The sequence below is a fragment of the Crocuta crocuta genome, unplaced genomic scaffold (genome assembly GCF_008692635.1).
Source record: "Crocuta crocuta isolate KB4526 unplaced genomic scaffold, BGI_CrCroc_1.0 scaffold168, whole genome shotgun sequence".
Taxonomy (NCBI): Eukaryota; Metazoa; Chordata; class Mammalia; order Carnivora; family Hyaenidae; genus Crocuta; species Crocuta crocuta.
The window spans coordinates 4,562,940-4,581,212 of record NW_027532591.1 but is presented as its reverse complement, the minus strand read 5'-3'; the positions used below and the strand labels follow the sequence as shown (position 1 = coordinate 4,581,212).

General features: G+C 34.9%; 1 protein-coding gene across 3 annotated transcripts in view; it reads right to left on the bottom strand.

The window, feature by feature from the left end:
• ZFYVE9 (zinc finger FYVE-type containing 9) overlaps nt 1–18,273 on the bottom strand; it is a 135,248-nt gene that overhangs the window by 58,824 nt on the left and 58,151 nt on the right. For all 3 annotated transcript variants that reach the window (XM_077779732.1, XM_077779733.1, XM_077779734.1), the window contains 3 exons: nt 17,329–17,449; nt 13,591–13,713; nt 11,575–11,730 (listed from right to left, as the gene is read on the bottom strand). In XM_077779732.1, the coding sequence (XP_077635858.1) occupies nt 11,575–11,730; nt 13,591–13,713; nt 17,329–17,449 (400 nt within the window). The remainder of the gene's footprint in view (nt 1–11,574; nt 11,731–13,590; nt 13,714–17,328; nt 17,450–18,273) is intronic.

Genomic DNA, 18,273 nt, shown 5'->3' with positions numbered 1-18,273 from the left:
TGTTGTTTCAAAGGGACACATGCACCCCGATGTTTATAGCAGCACTGTCAACAATAGCCAAAGTTTGGAAAGAGCCCCAATGTTCCATCGATGGATGAATGGATAAAGAAGATGTGGTATATATATACAATGGAGTATTATTTGGCAATCAAAAAGAATGAAATCTTGCCATTTGCAACTCTGTGGATGGAACATGAGGGTATTATGCTAAGTGAAATTAGAGGAAAACAAATATCATATGACCTCACTGATATGAGGAATTTAAGACACAGAAAAGACACAGAATAGATGCACATAAGGGAAGGGAAGCAAGAATAATATAAAAACAGAGAGGGGGATAAAAACATAAGAGACTCTTAAATATGGAGAACAAACAGAGGGTTACTGGAGGGGTTGTGGGAGGGGGGATGAGCTAAATGAGTAAGGGGCATTAAGGAATCTATTCCTGAAATCATTGTTGCACTATATGCTAACTAACTTGGATGTAAATTAAAAAAATAAATAAATTTTTTTAAAAAAGGAAAGCAAATCTGAATGGAAACAGAGGATGCTAAAAACAACAGCTATAGAAAAAATGTAATGGCAACTTTGATCATTTTGATTGAATTGAATAATTATAGTGATTTTTGATACTAACAATGAATACTGAATTAATAGTTAAATATAAATAATTTTTTTTCTTTATAACAAAAGGCGAAACAAACTAGAGGCAATAACAGTAAGACTGGTGAAGGTACCAAACAAGTAAAGTGTATTTTAGGCCTGTGTCATGTTTGGGAGGATAAAAGTGCTGTGTGGAAGGCAGTATTCTGTCTGTCTCTTGGTACACATGCCTTGTTCAATTCCCTCTCCCTGAATGATGGCAGTACCTATGAATATAATGGGATGTCACCTCCATGAATAGGTAATCAATGGATTTGGTGTTAATCAGGGAGATTATCAGGGTGGGCCTGACATCACAGCTTTATTATTTTTTAAATTTAATTTTTTTAAAGTTTATTTATTTTTGAGAGACAGAGCACGACCAGGGGAGGGGCAGAGACAAAGGGAGACACAGAAGCAGGCTCCAGGCTCTGAGCTGTCAGCACAGAGCCCGATGCGGGGCTAGAACCCACGAACCACGAGATCATGACCTGAGCCAAAGTCAGACACTCAATCAACTGAGTCACCCAGGTGCCCCAACATCAGATCTTTAAATCTAGGTCTAGGGGTCAGAGATTCAAAGCAAGGAGACATACTACTATTGACCTGGAAGCAAGGAAACATGCATGTTGTAAACTATCCATGGAGCCAGGAGGCAAAGAACTGCAGGCAGTCTCTGGGAGTCAAGAGGATTCCCCAGCCAACAGCTATAAAGAAAATGGGGATTTGCAAGGAAATGAATTCTGCCTCACCACAACTGACATCTTAAGACCCTATGAAAGGATGATTTATCTAAGCTGTGCCTAGACTCCAAACCCATGAAAACCTTGAGATAATAAATGTGTGTTTCAAGCTACTAAGCTTTGTAGCTTAGAAATATATCAATAGAAAACTATTTGACAAAATTTGACATTTGACAAAATACTGAATAATTTATCTGTTAGAAAAAGGTCATAATTGACAATGTATGTTTATTTACTTATTATTTTTTAATATAATTTATTGTCAAATTGGCTTACATATGAGAATGTATGTTTAAAAAATGTAAAGGAATCCACAAGAGAATGTTAATATTATAGAAACATGGGTGAAAGACAGAAGCAAGGATATATTTGTCACAGAAGACAAAATATGTATGGCCAATAAATAAATATATGCTCAGCTTCATTAATAATTAGTGAAATACAATTAAAGGAATTATTTACCATGATCAAGTGGGATTTATACCTGAGATGCAGAACTGGTTCAATATCCACACATCAAAGTGATATATCACATTAATAAAAGAAATGATCCTTTCAATAGATGCAGAGAAAGCATTTGACAAAATATAGCATCGTTTCTTGATTAAAAAAAAAAACCTCAAGGAAGTAGGGATAGAAGGACCATACCTTAAGATCATAAAAGCCATATATGAAAAAATCCAATGTTAATATCATCTTCAATGTAGAAAAACTGAGAGCTTTCCCCCTGAGGTCAGGAACTCAACAGGAATATCCACTCTCGCCACTGTTTTTCAGCATAATACTGGAAGTCCTAGCCTCAGCAATCAGACAACACAAAGGAATAAAAGGCATCCAAATTGGCAAGGAGGAAGTCAAGCTTTCACTCTTCGCAGATGATGTGATACTCTATATGGAAAACCCAAAAGATTCCACCAAAAAACTGCTAAAACTGATCCATGAATTCAGCGAAGTTGCAAGATATAAAATCAATGCGCAGAAATTGGTTGCATTCCTTTAAACCAGTAATAAAGTAACAGAAAGTGAAATCAAAGAATCAATCCCATTTACAATTGCACCAAAAACCATAAAATATCTAGGAATAAATGTAACCAAAGAGGTGAAAAATCTATACACTGAAAACTATAGAAAGCTTATGAAAGAAGTTGAAGAAGACACAAAAAAAATAGAAAAATATTCCATGCTCATGGATTGGAAGAATATTGTTAAAATGTCAATACTACCCAAAGCAATCTACATATTCAAAGCAATCCCTATCAAAACAACACCAGCATTCTTCACAGAGCTAGAACAAATAATCCTAAAATTTGTATGGAACCAGAAAAGACCTTGAATAGCCAGAGCAATCCTGAAAAAGAAAACCAAAGCTGGAGGCATCACAATCTGGGACCTCAAGATGTGTTGCAAAGCTGTATCAAGACAATATGGTACTGGCACAAAAACAGACACTCAGATCAATAAAACAGAATAGAGAACCCAGAAATGGACCCACGAATGTATGGTCAACTAATCTTTGACAAAGCAGGAAAGAATGAATATCCAATGGAATAAAAACAGCCTCTTCAGTAAAAAGTGCTGGGAAAAATGGACAGCAACATGCAGAAAAAAGAACCTTGACTACTTTCTTACACCATACACAAAAATAAACTCAAAATGGATGAAAGATCTAAACATAAGACAGGAAGCCATCAAAATCCTAGAGGAAAAAGCAGACAAAAATCTCTTTGACTTCGGCCGCAGCAACTTCTTACTCCACAGGTCGCCGAAGGCATGGAAAACCAAAGCAAAAATGAACTACTGGGACCTCATCAATATAAAAATCTTCTGCACAGCAAAGGAAACAATAAACAAAACTAAAAGGTAACAAAAAGAATGGGAGAATATATTTGCAAATGACATATCAGATAAAGGGTTAGTATCCAAAACTTGTAAAGAACTTATCAAACTTAACACCCAAAAAACAATCCAGTGAAAAAATGTGCAAAAGACATGAATAGCCACTTTTCCAAAGAAGACATCCAGATGGCCAACTGAAACATGAAACAAATGGTCAACATCACTCATCATCAGGGAAATACAAATCAAAACTGCAATGAGATCCCACCTCACACCTATCAGAATGGCTAAAATTAATAATTCAGGCAACAACAGATGTTAGCAAGAATATGGAGAAAGAGGATGTCTTTTGCACTGTTGGTGGGAATGCAAACTGGTGCAGCCACTCTGAAAAACAGTATGGAGGTTCCTTAAAAAAAACAGAACTACCCTACAGCGAGTAGTTGCACTACTAGGTATTTATCCAAAGGATACAGGTGTGCTGTTTGAAGGGGCACATGCACCCCAATGTTTATAGGAATGCTATCACAACAGCCAAAGTATGAAAAAAGCCCAAATGTCCATTGACAGATGAATGGATAAAGAAGGTATGGTATACAATGGAGTATTACTCACTGATCAAAAAGAATGAAATCTTCACATTTGCAACAAAGTGGATGGAACTAGAGTGTATTAAGCTAAGCAAAATTAGTCAGAGAAAGAAAACTATCATAACGACTTCACTCATATGTAGAATTTAAGATACAAAACAGATCAACATAAGGGAAAGGAAGGAAAAATAATATAAAAACAAGGAGACGACAAAACATTAGAGATTCTTAAATACAGAGAACAAATTAAGGGTTGCTGGAGGGATCTGGGTGGGGGCATGGGCTAAATGGGCAAGGGGCATTAAAGACGACACTTGTGATGAGCACTGGGTGTTATATGTAGGAGTTGAATCCCTGGATTCTACTCTTGAAATCATTATTGCACTATATGCTAACTAACTTCTATGTAAATAAAAATAAGTAATAAATTTTTAAAAAATAATAAAAACAGCCCAGATAATCTAGAAAAAAAAATCAATGAAATGCAAATCATGATGAGATACTATTTTATACCCACTAGACTAGCAAAAATTAAAACTCTGATAATATCAAATGTTGGCAACTCTTATACCCTGGGGATGGGGACAGGTAGGTATAACTGGTAAACTAGTCTGGGCAATAGTTTAATGTCATCTAATAGAGTTGAAGATATCCATACTCTACAAACCAGCAATTCTACTCCTAAGTGTACATGTACAAAACTTTTAAAGAACATGCCTGAATACCAATAAACTGATAAGAACAGCAAATTATCCATCAGGAGAATAAATTATGATAAGTTTATATAAGAGGTATAAAACAGTAGCTGCAAATGAATGAACTAGAACGCTAGAGCTATGAACATATGCCAGAAACATATGGTGGAATGAAAAAAGCAACCCACATAAAATATATACACTGTGATACCATTTGTATAAAGTTTAAAAACATGCAAAACAATGCATTATAATCCTTAGTGATGTAAAACATTTATGATAAAATTAGAAAAGCAAGAAAACTACTAACACACGACTGACAATAGCAGTTACCTAAAGGTTGGGAAAGTTCAGAGGGAAGATACCATCAAGATTGGTCACTGATCAATGCTTCAGGGGGTTGGCCATTTTTATTTCCTAAGTTGGGTGTTTTGTTTATGCGTGATTAATTCTTTTTGCTTTATAACTTGCATAATTATTTAAAATATGTTTACATGCTTTTATATATACTAAATAATTTTTTAAAGGTAAGTAAAAAAGTTCAGAAGAAGAGATTACTTCTATCTGGGAAGAGTATTAAGGAAGAGTTCATGAAGAAAGTCATCTCTGAGTGAGGCTTAAGACAACTGACGGGAACCTAGGTGGCTCAGTTGGTTAAGCCTCTGACTCTTGATTTCAGCTCAGGTCATGATCTCATAGTTCATGAGTTCAAGTCCCACACTAGGCTCTGCGCTAACAATGCAGAGCCTGCTTTGGATTCTCTCTCCCTCCCCCTCTCTCTGCTCCATCCCCACACATTCCCCCCCCAAATAAATAAACTTAAAAAAAAAAAAGACAACTGATAGGATTCAGATAGCTGAAGTAGTATGAAACAGCATGGTGGTGGTAAGGCACCATGATCACAGGTAATGAAGTAGGAAATTATCAGAGTATATAAAGAACCAAGAAATGTTTAGTGTGGCTTAAAAGGAAGTATGGAAGACTACTAGTAGAAATAAGACTAGAAAATAGAATCAGATTACATAGAGTCCTGAATATTGGAGTACACGTTTTATTCTAAAGGTAGTAAAAGTCCATTAAAATTTTTGAGGAAGAGAGGGAAACCACCAGAGATTAACTCCAGAAAAAAATAATCTGGTAGATACAATTCTCATTTCATTCAAATCCATGTTCTGAATGTCTGTTTGCACAAAAAACAAGTACAAAAGATAGAAGAAGGAAGGTGAGATGGCAAGAAACGATATACAATCTAGAATCTCCCATGGCATTATAATAACTAGAAGGCATCCTTAAACTCTCAGAATGTCATTACTTACTCACAAAATGTAATTTCCCTTCTACTCTCACTTTGGAAAGCATAAGCAACTATGTATGACAAAAAAATTAATATATGCTAAATAAGAAATACATATACACAAATTATTATAAAATACTGTAGTTTAAAAATACATAGGAAATTATATATAAAGTTCATTCAAAGCCTTCTAAGGTTTTACTTTTTTAATGTTTATTTTTGAGAGAGAGAGAAAGCACAAGTGGGGAAGGGGCAGAGAGAAAGGGAGAGACAGAATCTGAAGCAGGCTCCAGGCTCCAAGCTGTCAGCACAGAGCCTGATGCAGGGCTTGAATCCATGAACTGTGAGATCATGACCTGAGCCGAAGCCGAAGTCGAGCACTTAACTGACTAAGCCACCCAGGAGCCCCTGAGCTTTTTTTCTTTTTTTTAAGTTTATTTATTCTACTTTTGAGTGCGCATGAGAGAGTGAGCACATAGGGAAGGGGCAGAGAGTGAGGAAGAGAGAGAAAATCACGAAGCAGGATTTATGCTATCAGTGCAGAGCCCAATGCAGAACTTGAACCCATGAAACGTGAGATCATGACCTGATTGGACACTTAATTGACTAAGCTACCCAGGCACCCCAGGCTTCAAGGCTTTTTAAGTGATTTATGGTAGAGTAACCACTATGCAAGTGATAGAGTATTCAAGGCTTTCACATTCAAGAAAATTAAGACAGGATTTGCCAATTCCACACAATGTGTTACACAGAAAGGAAAAAAATACTAGGATCATTTCAGAACACGTAAAAGATGCTTCCACTTATTAAAGAAAAACACAGTGAAATTATGTATCAAATTACTACTTAGATTATCTAAAAACAGGATTCTTAAAACAGGCATACCACAGATGCATACCTGTTTTTTAAAACTTCTATACTACTAATATATACACATAGAGGCAACTGACATAATGTAAAGCATACTGGTCTGGGAGCCTTAGTCCTAATTCTGCCACCAACTAGGTCTGTGATTTAGACAAGCCATTAACACCTCTCATTTTCCTCATCTAAAAATGTCTCATTTTCCCCATCTAAAAACTGAAGAGTTTGTACCAGATGATCTAAGATACCTTCTAGTTTTTATGAGCTGCGAAATGATTTCTATTTGAGGATAGACACTTACAGATCACTTGTTTATGCCTTTGAAATGTTATTTACTTAGATATATAAGTGCATGCCCTCATCCTATATTACAGATAATATTTAAAACAGCTTACATGTATTATAGTCTGACCTTAGACTTGCACTATTATCTTACTATCAGTTCAAAGTAATTTTTGTTGTATAGTTTTTGCATTTTACTATGATAGTTCAAAATGGACTCTACTGATTTAGAAGGATACTTCTGGAGAATGAGTAACCACTTACGGTAAACATGTACTTTAATGACTCTGCAACGACCACAGCCTTTCCTTGTTGGTATTCCCCAGAGCTCCATTCTCAGCACTAGTTTCTTCACACTGGCCTATCCCATTCACCACCATAGTTTCAATAATCACATAAACACTGGGTCTCCCAAATCTGTATTTTAGCCCAGATCTACTTTCTGAGGTCCATCTATATCCATATATTCATCATTCATTTACATATTACCACCTGTTGTCAGTATTTCAAACTCAACATAACTAACAAAAAACCAATCTTCCACTCCTCTGCCAAATCTGCTCTTCTATTTATTATCTCGATGAATAAGAACAAAGTCCAGTCAGATGCCCAAGCCAGAAATCTGAAGCCACTCTCACTTACCCCCTCTCACCCCCACATCCAGTTAATTACCAAATCCTATTGAACTGACACATCACCATCTTTTATCTTTTCAATACTCCTTATTCCCACTGCTATTACTTAAGTACTTTATTAAACCTTGAAAATTTCTTAATTTCTTGCTAGATTCTAACAATAGCTTTTAAAAAAATAACCAAGTGTTGGTGAGGATATGGAGAAAAGGGACCCTCATGCACCACTGGTGGGAATGTAAATTGGTGTAGCCACTAAGGAAGACAGTATAGAAGTTCCTCAAAAATAAAAAATAGAACTACCATATGATCCAGCCAATTCCACTCATGAATACTCACCTGATATCTGCACCCCCATGTTCATTACAGCAATATTTACAATAGCCAAGACATGAAACAACCTAAGTGTCCATCAACAGATGAATGGATAAAATGTGGTTCACATATACACAATGGAATATTATTGAACTATAAAAAGAAAATCCTGTCATTTACAACAACATGGATGGACCCTGACAGCATTATTTCAAGTAAACTAAGCAAGGTAAAGATAAATAAATATGATTTCACTTATATGTGGAATCTAAAGCAAGCAAACAAACAAAAACCCCACAGTACTCATAGATATAGAGAACAGATTGGTAGGGGACAGATGGGGGTTGAGAGGGTGGGTAAAATCAGTGAAAGTGGTCAAAAGGTAAAAAATTCCAGTTACAAATTAGTACTGAGGCTGTATGTGCAGCATGGGAACTACAATTAACAATATTATATTGCATTATATATTTGAAAGCTGCTAAGAGAGTAGATCTGAAAAGTTTTCATCAGTAAGAAAAAAACTTAACTGTGTGAAAATGGATGTTAAGTAGACTTACCATGGTGATCATTTCACAATAAATACAAATATTGAGTCATTATATTTTATATCTGAAACTAATGTTACAGTCAATTATATCTCAACAAAAAACTTTCCAACAGATGAATGGATCAAGAAGATGTGGTTTATCTATACCATGGAATACTACATGGCAATGAGAAACAATGAAATCTGGCCATGTGTAGCAACATGGATGGACCTTGAGGGTGTTATGCTGAGCGAAATAAGTCAGGCAGAGAAGGACAAATATCATATGTTTGCACGTATAGGAGGATTAGGAGGAACTTGACGGAGGAACAAGGGGGAGAAGAAGGGCAGAAATGGTGGGGGAAAGGGAGAGAAGCAAACCATGAGAGACTCTTGAATGCTGACAAAAACTGAGGACTGATGGATGTGGGGGGAGGGGGGGATGGGCATGGAGGAGGACACTTGTGGGGATGAGCACTGAGTGTTATGTGGAAACTAATTTGACAATAAACTATTAAAAAAAAAAACTTTTAAGTCAATCTTACTGGGGTATATATTATTTCATGCAATAAAACCCACCAATTTTAAGTATATAGTTCAATGAGTTTTGCCAAATGCAAATATTCATCTAACTACTACCCCTAACACTATGTAAACATGTAAACATTCATAGAACTACTACCCCTAACAGGATATAAGTATTTATATAATCTTAGAAAGTTCCCAGGGCCCCTCTGTAGTCAGCTGCAACTCACCTCCAACTCACCCCAGGAAATGCTGATATAATTTCTATCGCCACAGACTCATTTTGCCGGTTCCAGAGAAATCATGAGAATGGAATCATGTAATATGTACTTTTTTAACTTGACTTCTTTTGTTCAGCATAATGTCTGTGTATTCATCCATGTTGTTGTACATATTAGCAGTTTATTATCTTTACTACTGAGCAGTATTTTAGTGTTTATCCACTATAGTATTTTGCTTATTCATTCTAACTGCTTCTTAATTTGGTTTACCTGCCACCAGACACATAGACTTTGATCCATTTTCATACTGCCTCTAAAGTCATCTTTCTAGGGGCGCCTGGGTGGCTTAGTCGGTTAAGCGTCCGACTTTCGCTTAGGTCATGATCTCGCGGTTCGTGGGTTCGAGCCCCGCGTCGGGCTCTGTGCTGACTGCTAGTTCAGAGCCTGGAGCCTGTTTCAGAGTCTGTGACTCTCTCTCTCTCTGACCCTCCCCTGCTCACGCTGTCTCTCTCTCTCTCTCCTAGAAATAAATTAAAAAAAAAATACTTTTAAAAAAATAAAATAAAAAAATAAAGTCATCTTTCTAAAATGCAAATCTGATTCTGTCACTCATGTTTTTCCAATTGTTCCTCGTTGCCTGAAGAATAAAGGATGGACTCTGGAACAAGACCTTCATGATCCTCCCATGCCTTAGTCCCTTATTCCTTCTCAAAACCCCCAACTTCTTGGACCCCCAATGCCATTTCTCTGTTTATTGTTTTTACATGTGAATATATCCAAATTGAGGAGAAAAGTGAGTGTTTCAATTCATTCCTGGAAATAAATTTAGGTCCCAAGTATTATATGGCCTGAAGGCTCCACCTGACTTCATATTAATCCCATACATTTTGGGACTGACACAGTAAATACTGAAGTATACTTCATAGGCAGGTGGTCAGTTGCCAATGTATTGCTTTGTCTTTATGTAATATTACACCTAAATGATCACAGAAACTAAGACATGAAGGTATAATCTTTTATACATAAGCTATAATCACACTAAAGATATAATTTATATCCTGCTTTTGTACTTACTTCAAGAGCATTTTCCATGTTGTAACATTCTATTCATAAATATTACTTTTAATGGCTAAAAAATGTTCTAAAAAAGATGCATACATCCAATCAGTGTAACACAGTTAAACCTTTCACTTATGGCTGAGCATTTAGGTTACCTCTAAATTTTTGTGTTAAATTTAAGCAATGCTGCAATAAACACCTTCCTGTACCAAGTGTATTTTACATTTTAGGTAATTTTTTTGGCACAAAATCCCACAAGGGGAATTACTACATTCAGAAAGCATGAATAATTTATGGTTTTAATATATTCATAAAACATTATCAAGTAATACATGAAAGTAATTTTAATACCCTGGTCACCCTCACTCCCCTTTCCAAGGCTTGTTCCTCAGAGACAATCTCTTCTATTATTCATTGTAGTTCGTATACGCTATTTACCAACTACAGATATTGTTTTCTTACTTCCTGTTATGATAATGAGGCTATAGCTCAACTACATCACTTCTTACTGCCTCTGTTAATTCAGGGGAGGTTAACTTTGTAATGCCAAATACTACACATAAACATATTTCTTCTCTTTCAACTTATAATAATATGTCTTTCTGGGCATCTGGGTGGTTCAGTCGGTTAAATGTCCGACTTCGGATCAGGTCATGATCTCACAGTTCGTGGGTTCGAGCCCCGCGTCAGACTCTGTGCTTACTGCCAGCTCAGAGCCTGGAGCCTGTTTCAGATTCTGTGTCTCTCTCTTTCTCTCTGACCCTCCCCTGCTCACGCTGTTTTTCTCTCTCTCAGAAATAAATAAAACATTAAAAAAAATAAAAAATAAAAAAAAATATGTATATATATCTTTCTATTAGAATCCTTAGTCTTTTCCAATAGCTATGCATACACTTTTACATTGTTAGGGTTAACAATATTTATAATTTATTTTGAAACCATAATAAAGTTGTCCATGCTAGTGGTGTTTGAAACTTGAAAATTAAATAAAGAATATTTACATTATGATTATATACGTACTGTTTAACTGAAGAAGCAAATAGTAAGTTATGATTATGCTTCTACCAGGTACCAATATCATAACCCCTAAGCAACTCAAAGGAAAGTATTCTTATATCATGGTCAATGGATTATCGTACAACTTTGATTCCAGTTTTTGTAAAATAATATAGTGCTTTTAGGTAAAGCACTAAAATTTATATTTCCTTAAACTTTGGCAAGTTCTAACTTGCCACTGATACCAAAGTCCAATGCCAGCCTTCCAAATTTATTGACTGTTATTTTGCATGTGACTCCGAAAAGTTTTATCATCTAATAAAGTGTGCAGACTAAGTCATAAAGAATCCCCACCTGCCAGAGCATCCCGATAAAGCTGCACAAAATGATTAAAGATATCCTTTGGCAAACACTTTTCATCTGGTAGACACTGCAGAAGAATGACTATTTCAGACTGACCCACTGCATGCATTCCCTTGGTTGTGAAACACCAGCACTTCCTGTTCACATCTATGAATGGAATAAAAAATATAAAAATAAAAATCTCAATCTTTTCCTTTAAAAAATGCACAGAAATCTATGCTATAATACAGCAAAGAATAATATAGGTCAAACTGAATCCATATAATTCAATTGTGAACTATAAATGCACGGAACCAAAATATAATTATAGACAATAAAATATACCAATTCCTCTGGCTTTAAACAAATACTTAGAAAAACTGGAAGAGAAGTAAAAGAGGAAAGAATAAAAGAAAATTCACTTAAAACTTTTAACTCCTATTATCAGAAGGTATAATTATTAAAGGAAAACATTTCATTAAAAATAAAGTAAATAAAACAAAACTAGGTATCCTATAATGATTAAAGAATATACTTCCCAACCCTGTATTTTAAAAATCTCGCTCTACCAAGGGAAATAATTACTTATGTAAAACTAGAAACAACAACAATAAAAGCCAGTATTATAGTTTAGGATTCAGCTTGTGGTCTAAAGAAAAAATATTTTTATATATACTTTTAAATTTTAATATGTGACTGAAAGATTCTAACTTTTTATTTTATTTTTTTAAAGATTTTATTTTTAAGTAATCTCTACACCCAATGTGTGGCTTGAGCTTTATAACCCCGAGATCAAGAACTGCATGTTCTACTGACTAAACCAGCCAGGCCTTTTTGAGGAGAAAATTGTAGATAAACAGCAACATGATTTTATTTGGTTTCATCCTGTAAAAAGTGGTGAAAGTGACGAAAGGATGGCTCTTCTGGACAACTTACTTTCACTTCTTTACCTTAAGGCTTTGTAGAGAACCAAGAGCACAAGTCATATGTAGTTAATGTTCAATCTTTGACACTTTTATCATTTATACTCCAACACAATAGGATCCCCAAAGGAACTGAAGTAGGATTAAAATATAATTACAGATATCACAATGTATATAAAAATGAATAGATCCCTTTCTTTCACTTTGGGAATTGTTACTTTATATACCTAAACAGGAGGCCCTTAATCCAACTATATTAAGATGGTGTATATTTCAGGGAATTCTAGGTTAGCTATTTTTTAAGTTATAAACTAGATATGGTAAATTGAAATTTCAAGCAAGTTATTTTAAAATCTGACCCTAGAAGGAAAGAGGGCAAGCATTCATAACTGGCCAAACAATTAGCAAGTAAGAACCTCAAAGGAAGTAGCATATAGGTGTTTCTGGTGTCTGAGGTCAACTTAAAACAAGTACACAGTGAGAATGACAGGATAGTTCCCTAGGGCCTCCGTGCTTCCTCCAAAACTCTATTAACATTCATCCAGGAAAAATGCATTCTCTATTTTTCAACACCCATCTTAGAGTCAAGATTCTAATTTATTCTCTTCTTACTCATTCTGATGCCCAAGAAGCTAGCCCCAAGAATTGAGAAGTTTCTGAATCTTAACTTACAATGTACTGAAGTTTTACTAATTAACATTTCTCTCAAATAAGGCTTTGCACACGATTAGGTTTATGAGATTTAAATCTAGCATGTAAACTGTTTGGCCGTCCTAAGATAATTTATCTATCTCCTCTACTCTGGTGGTAAGTTGTGACTTAGCACATACATCTCAGGAAGAACTTAACTCAGATCTGTTCAACTTCTGTTTGGCTTTCCTCCATGGAGAATTCACCTATCTCATCTCAAGAGTTTCAGTTAGTCCCACAGTTGTCCTCTGGGATATATTATTTTATACAAACCAACTTCTTCAGTACCCAGTGTTCAGTAAGATTTGGATATATTCATATAAAAATACTTGTATGGAATGAATTTGAAAGCTTTACTTATTATTTATGAGTCAGTAAAGTATCCCATTTTAATTTAAAAAAATTTCTAACTTACAATTTACAATTTTAACCATTGACAACAAATTTGCATTTAAAACAAATACAAGTGGGTCAGGGCCACCATCCTCTAATTGCTGCATTACTGAAATCTGTGATGGTTTCTCTTCCACAGCGTAGTCTGTAAGGGCAAAAAATACATGTAAAAGATTAGTTAAAGGGACAAGCCAAGAAAGAAACCTGATGGAGGAATGGTCTGATTATTCACAGCAAAGGTTAAGCATTTGATTTGTAGTTAGGTGAACAGGTTTATACCTGCTGTCTTAGTGTCATGCAGTGTCCCTTTCATTCTCAAAAGTGACCCAATCCAGTATGGATGAGAACATGATTATCCTATGCATAGACTTCTCCACAAACTGGTTTATGCCATAGTCTAAAACAGCCCTTTAATGTAACAAAAATTCTCCAACTATCATAATAAGAATGATGTTCTAATGCCAACATTTAAAATAATCCATGACAGAGAGAGGTGGGTAAGAGATGAGCTAGATGGGTGATGGGTATTAAAGAAGACACGTGTGAGGAGTATTGGGTGAATATAAGTGATGAATCCCTGAGCTCTACTCCTGAAACCAGTATTGTACTGTATGTTAACTAAAATTTAAATAAAAAATGAAATAATCCATGATATACAAGAAAGTGGTAATACCCTAGTTACCTCTGGATGAAAGGATGTTGAGGGGTTGAGGTAAAAGATATTCTATATCCTTTAGTAGTGTTGAGATTTTTTACCACTAAAAAATTAAACTTTCGGAGTGCCTAGGTGACTCAGTTGGTTAAGTGACTGTCTATTTATATTGGCTCAGGTGGTAATCTTGTAGTAATGAGATCGAGCCCCACATCAAGTTCCACATTGAGTAAGGGCCTGCTTGGGATTCTCTCTCCCGCGCTTTCTGTCCCTTCCCCCCTTCAAAATAAATAAATAAACAATTTATTTTTTAATTTTAAAAAAATTAAACTTTAAAAATGTACCCAGAAAATAAACTAAAAGTATCATGAAGTGACTGGTGTCATGACATGCTTCCTTTAAATCAAGCGTTCAGTACATATATCAATCACCAAAATCACCAGTAAATCACACAATAGATTCCAAACATGGACAAGTTAATACTTGAGACCTTGCACAGAACCATTCCCATTTAATCCTTGAAAGCATAGTATGTGATACTCATCCATCCCATTTTGAATGAAGTAGCCTTCCTAGCTTGAAGTCAAAATCATAGATAATAACTATTGTAGAATATAAAGATACAGAGAAGGAATTGAAAACCTATAAGTTGCATGTTGTTTGATTAGTCTTATATAAAATATACCATTATGGACAGCCAGGGAGAACAAAATAGTACCACTTCCTACTGGCGAAAACAAATGAAAACACTATTTTTTTGGATATAAGGGGAAATGTTGATTCTACCAATGAAAATATTCACTGAAAAGAGAAATACTAAGTGACTTTTAAAAAGAAGAAAATATTTGTATGAAGTCATTCCGCTGGAATACAAAACTGCAAAATTCTGGTGAAGAAACAGTAAAATGGTTAAATTAAATATAGATAACTAGTTGTTGTTTCGTAGTAGGAGAGGTTTTGATAATTAGATTTAATGAAAATGGAACCTTGCAATTTTATTTACTTTGACAACAGAGTAGGACAATTTAACTTATAGGACTCACCAAAATAACCAAAATTTGAATTTTACTAACAAAAGAGTATTTCTAGAGGGTCCTAGTAAAGTACCAAAGGCATTATATAATCAAAACATGCTCAACTTTATATGGAAGTTCACTGTTGAACTATCTGGGACATAACTGTATTTTATAGTATAATACCCTCAGCCAACACTGCTGAGAGCCCACTACAGGCCCAGCACCATAGTAGGAAAAGACAGAAGCATAAATTAAAACTGAAGGAATGTATGGTCTAATCAGACATATAAAATATGTAAATTACAAAAAGAAAAGTGTTAGTAGAGTAAAGGTCTGTAAGAATTTCTATTCAAATGGAGATGAAGTAAAAACACTACTACAGAGGTAGCATAGGTAAGAATTCAGAGAAGCGTTTTTTCATTAATCTGGATTTTGAAAGGTTGAGTTCTTCAAGGAGTCTACAGTATGCAAGGGTACGCTAAGCAGAGCAAAGGAAGATAAGGAAAACATCAATTACATGTGTAATTTGCACCTGGCACTGTTCTTGCTATATAACTTCCAGTATGAAATCTGATTTAATACTCACAATAACTTTTAAGTAGGTGTAGTTACCTAATTTTTTTTAAGATTAGGAAAAAGATTCAGAAAGGAAAAATGACCTGTCCACTGGATCACAGCTAGAAAATAAGGGTACTAGGACTAGAATTCAGGTTTGTTTGTTTAGTTCTTTGTTCAGGTTTGTGCAGTCCATTCTCTCCCCACTCTTCCACAGCATATGAAAAACATGGAAGTGTAAAGTGAATATTCAAAAACAGTAAATAATCTGCAGTATGCATGTAATATGCTAGGGTACTGGCTGGAAATAAAGTTAGAAAGACAAGTTGAGATGAAGTTATATGGAACATTGTATGCTAAAATAAGTAATTTATACTGAAATCATTTGGGAATCCATTGCATGTTTCTAAGCAAGAGCAATATATGATAATATCTATGTTTAAAGAGATAATTGGCAACAGTGTGGAAGATAAAATAAAGGAGAGAATGATTGAAGGCAAGGAGACCAGCTAAAAGACCAGGACAAAACTGTGGAAAGATTATTGATAAATCATCTCCTAAAAATGTACTAACTAAATGCTGATCTGGATCTATCAACAACAAACTTTCACATAAAGATAAGTATTCTTTTGACTGGACAGTAACTTTATTTCTTAACAGAACACTAAAAATAGTTTTTTTTAATTTTTAAAAATGTTTTATTTATTTTTGAAAGAGAGAGAGAGAGACAGACAGCACGAGCAGGGGAGGATCAGAGAGAGAATCCGAAGACAGGCTCCAGGCTCTGAGCTAGCCTTCAGCACAGAGCCTGACGCAGGGCTCGAACCCATGAACCATGAGATCATGACCTGAGCCGAAGTCAGATGCTCAACCGACTGAGCCACCTAGGCATCCCTAAAAATATTTTTTTAACAACAAAATTGCTACGTAAGTTCAGTGGTCTCTGCTTATTCTAACGTACATTTCTGAATGTATATTATACTGTAAGACAAAAAGTTACATTAATGTCCTGACTGTATCAAGTGGGCCAATCCTAGAACCATAAGCAACTCTTCATAGTATTATGTGCTTTGAAATATAGAGAAAAAAGTACCAATGAACTACATTTATATATCTTCCCAACAAATGAAATGACCTTATAATATAAAAACATAAAATTTACTCTAAAACTATCAGTAATAGCAACAATTATCTTCATGGCACTGAGTAGTTGTTTTCTTTGTTGGAAAAGAAAAAGGTTGGTTATCACTCAAATTTTCTCTTAGAAGATAATATATGGCATCCTTGCCATTACGATGCTGTTTAAATGATTTTGGTTTTTTTGTTTTGTCATTGTTGTTATTTAGTTTATTTATTTATTTTGAGAGAGAGGGAGAGAGAGAGAAAGTGCAAGCAAGCACAGCATAGAGCCCAATGTGGGACTTGATCCTACAAACTGTGAGATCATGTCCTGACCAGAAATCAAGAGTTGGACAATTAACCGACTGAGCCACCAAGGTGTCCCAGGTTCCCTGTTTAAATGTGTAAGTCTACATACCTCCTTTTACACCAGTGGAGATGAGAATGGGAGGAAGCCCATCTTCAGGAATTAGGTTCATTGCACTGCCAACAGGACTTCCAACCTGAGTTATACTCCCAGAGAACAGAGAAATATCCGTCTAGGAAAGCAAATCAGCAAAGTGAGCATTAGAGAGAGGTCAACACTTTAGCAGAATATTGTCAAGGACACAAATGTGAATTTAAGTGAAAACTGGAATTCATACTTTTTGAAAAACAGCACATATTTCTCATTAACCTGTTGCTGGTTTCCCAAAGGACTGGGCTTATACCATAAAAATATTTCCAATTACATAGTTTCTCTTTTTGGCATCATGATATCAGAATAATAAGAAAAGAGGCCTTATAGCCTAGCTTAAAGCTTTCTTTACCCAGGTCATCTCTGCCATAAAAGAAAATATTTTTTAAAAACTGCAGTGGCAACAGAAACACAATTTCAATATTATCTCATAATTTCTGAACCTTCAGAGCATTTGGCCCACTTAAAGTCTCATTTACATTCCTTTTTAAAACTAGCTTTGAGAAAAGTGGTGATGGTTGTACAGCAATGAATAGACTTAGTGCCACTAGTTTGTACACTTAGAAATGATAAAAATGGCAGATTTTACATTATGTATATTTTACCACAATAAAAAAATTAATAGATAAAATACAGAGATTAAAATAAGTCACTGTTTTCTTTATTAGGCAATGAAATAAAACTTCAAGTTCATTTTTCTTTTTATTAATATGAAGATCACATTTACTACACTATTTAATAAAGTATAATGCTGCAAAAATACATTTGGGATAGAGTTAAATCCACTTAACAATTTAATAGGCTATACTCAAAATCTATTAAAATAATATTCTCCATATTCTATACAACTTAAGAAAAAAAAAAAAAAAAAAAAAACCAAAAAAAAAAAAAAAACCAAAAATCCCA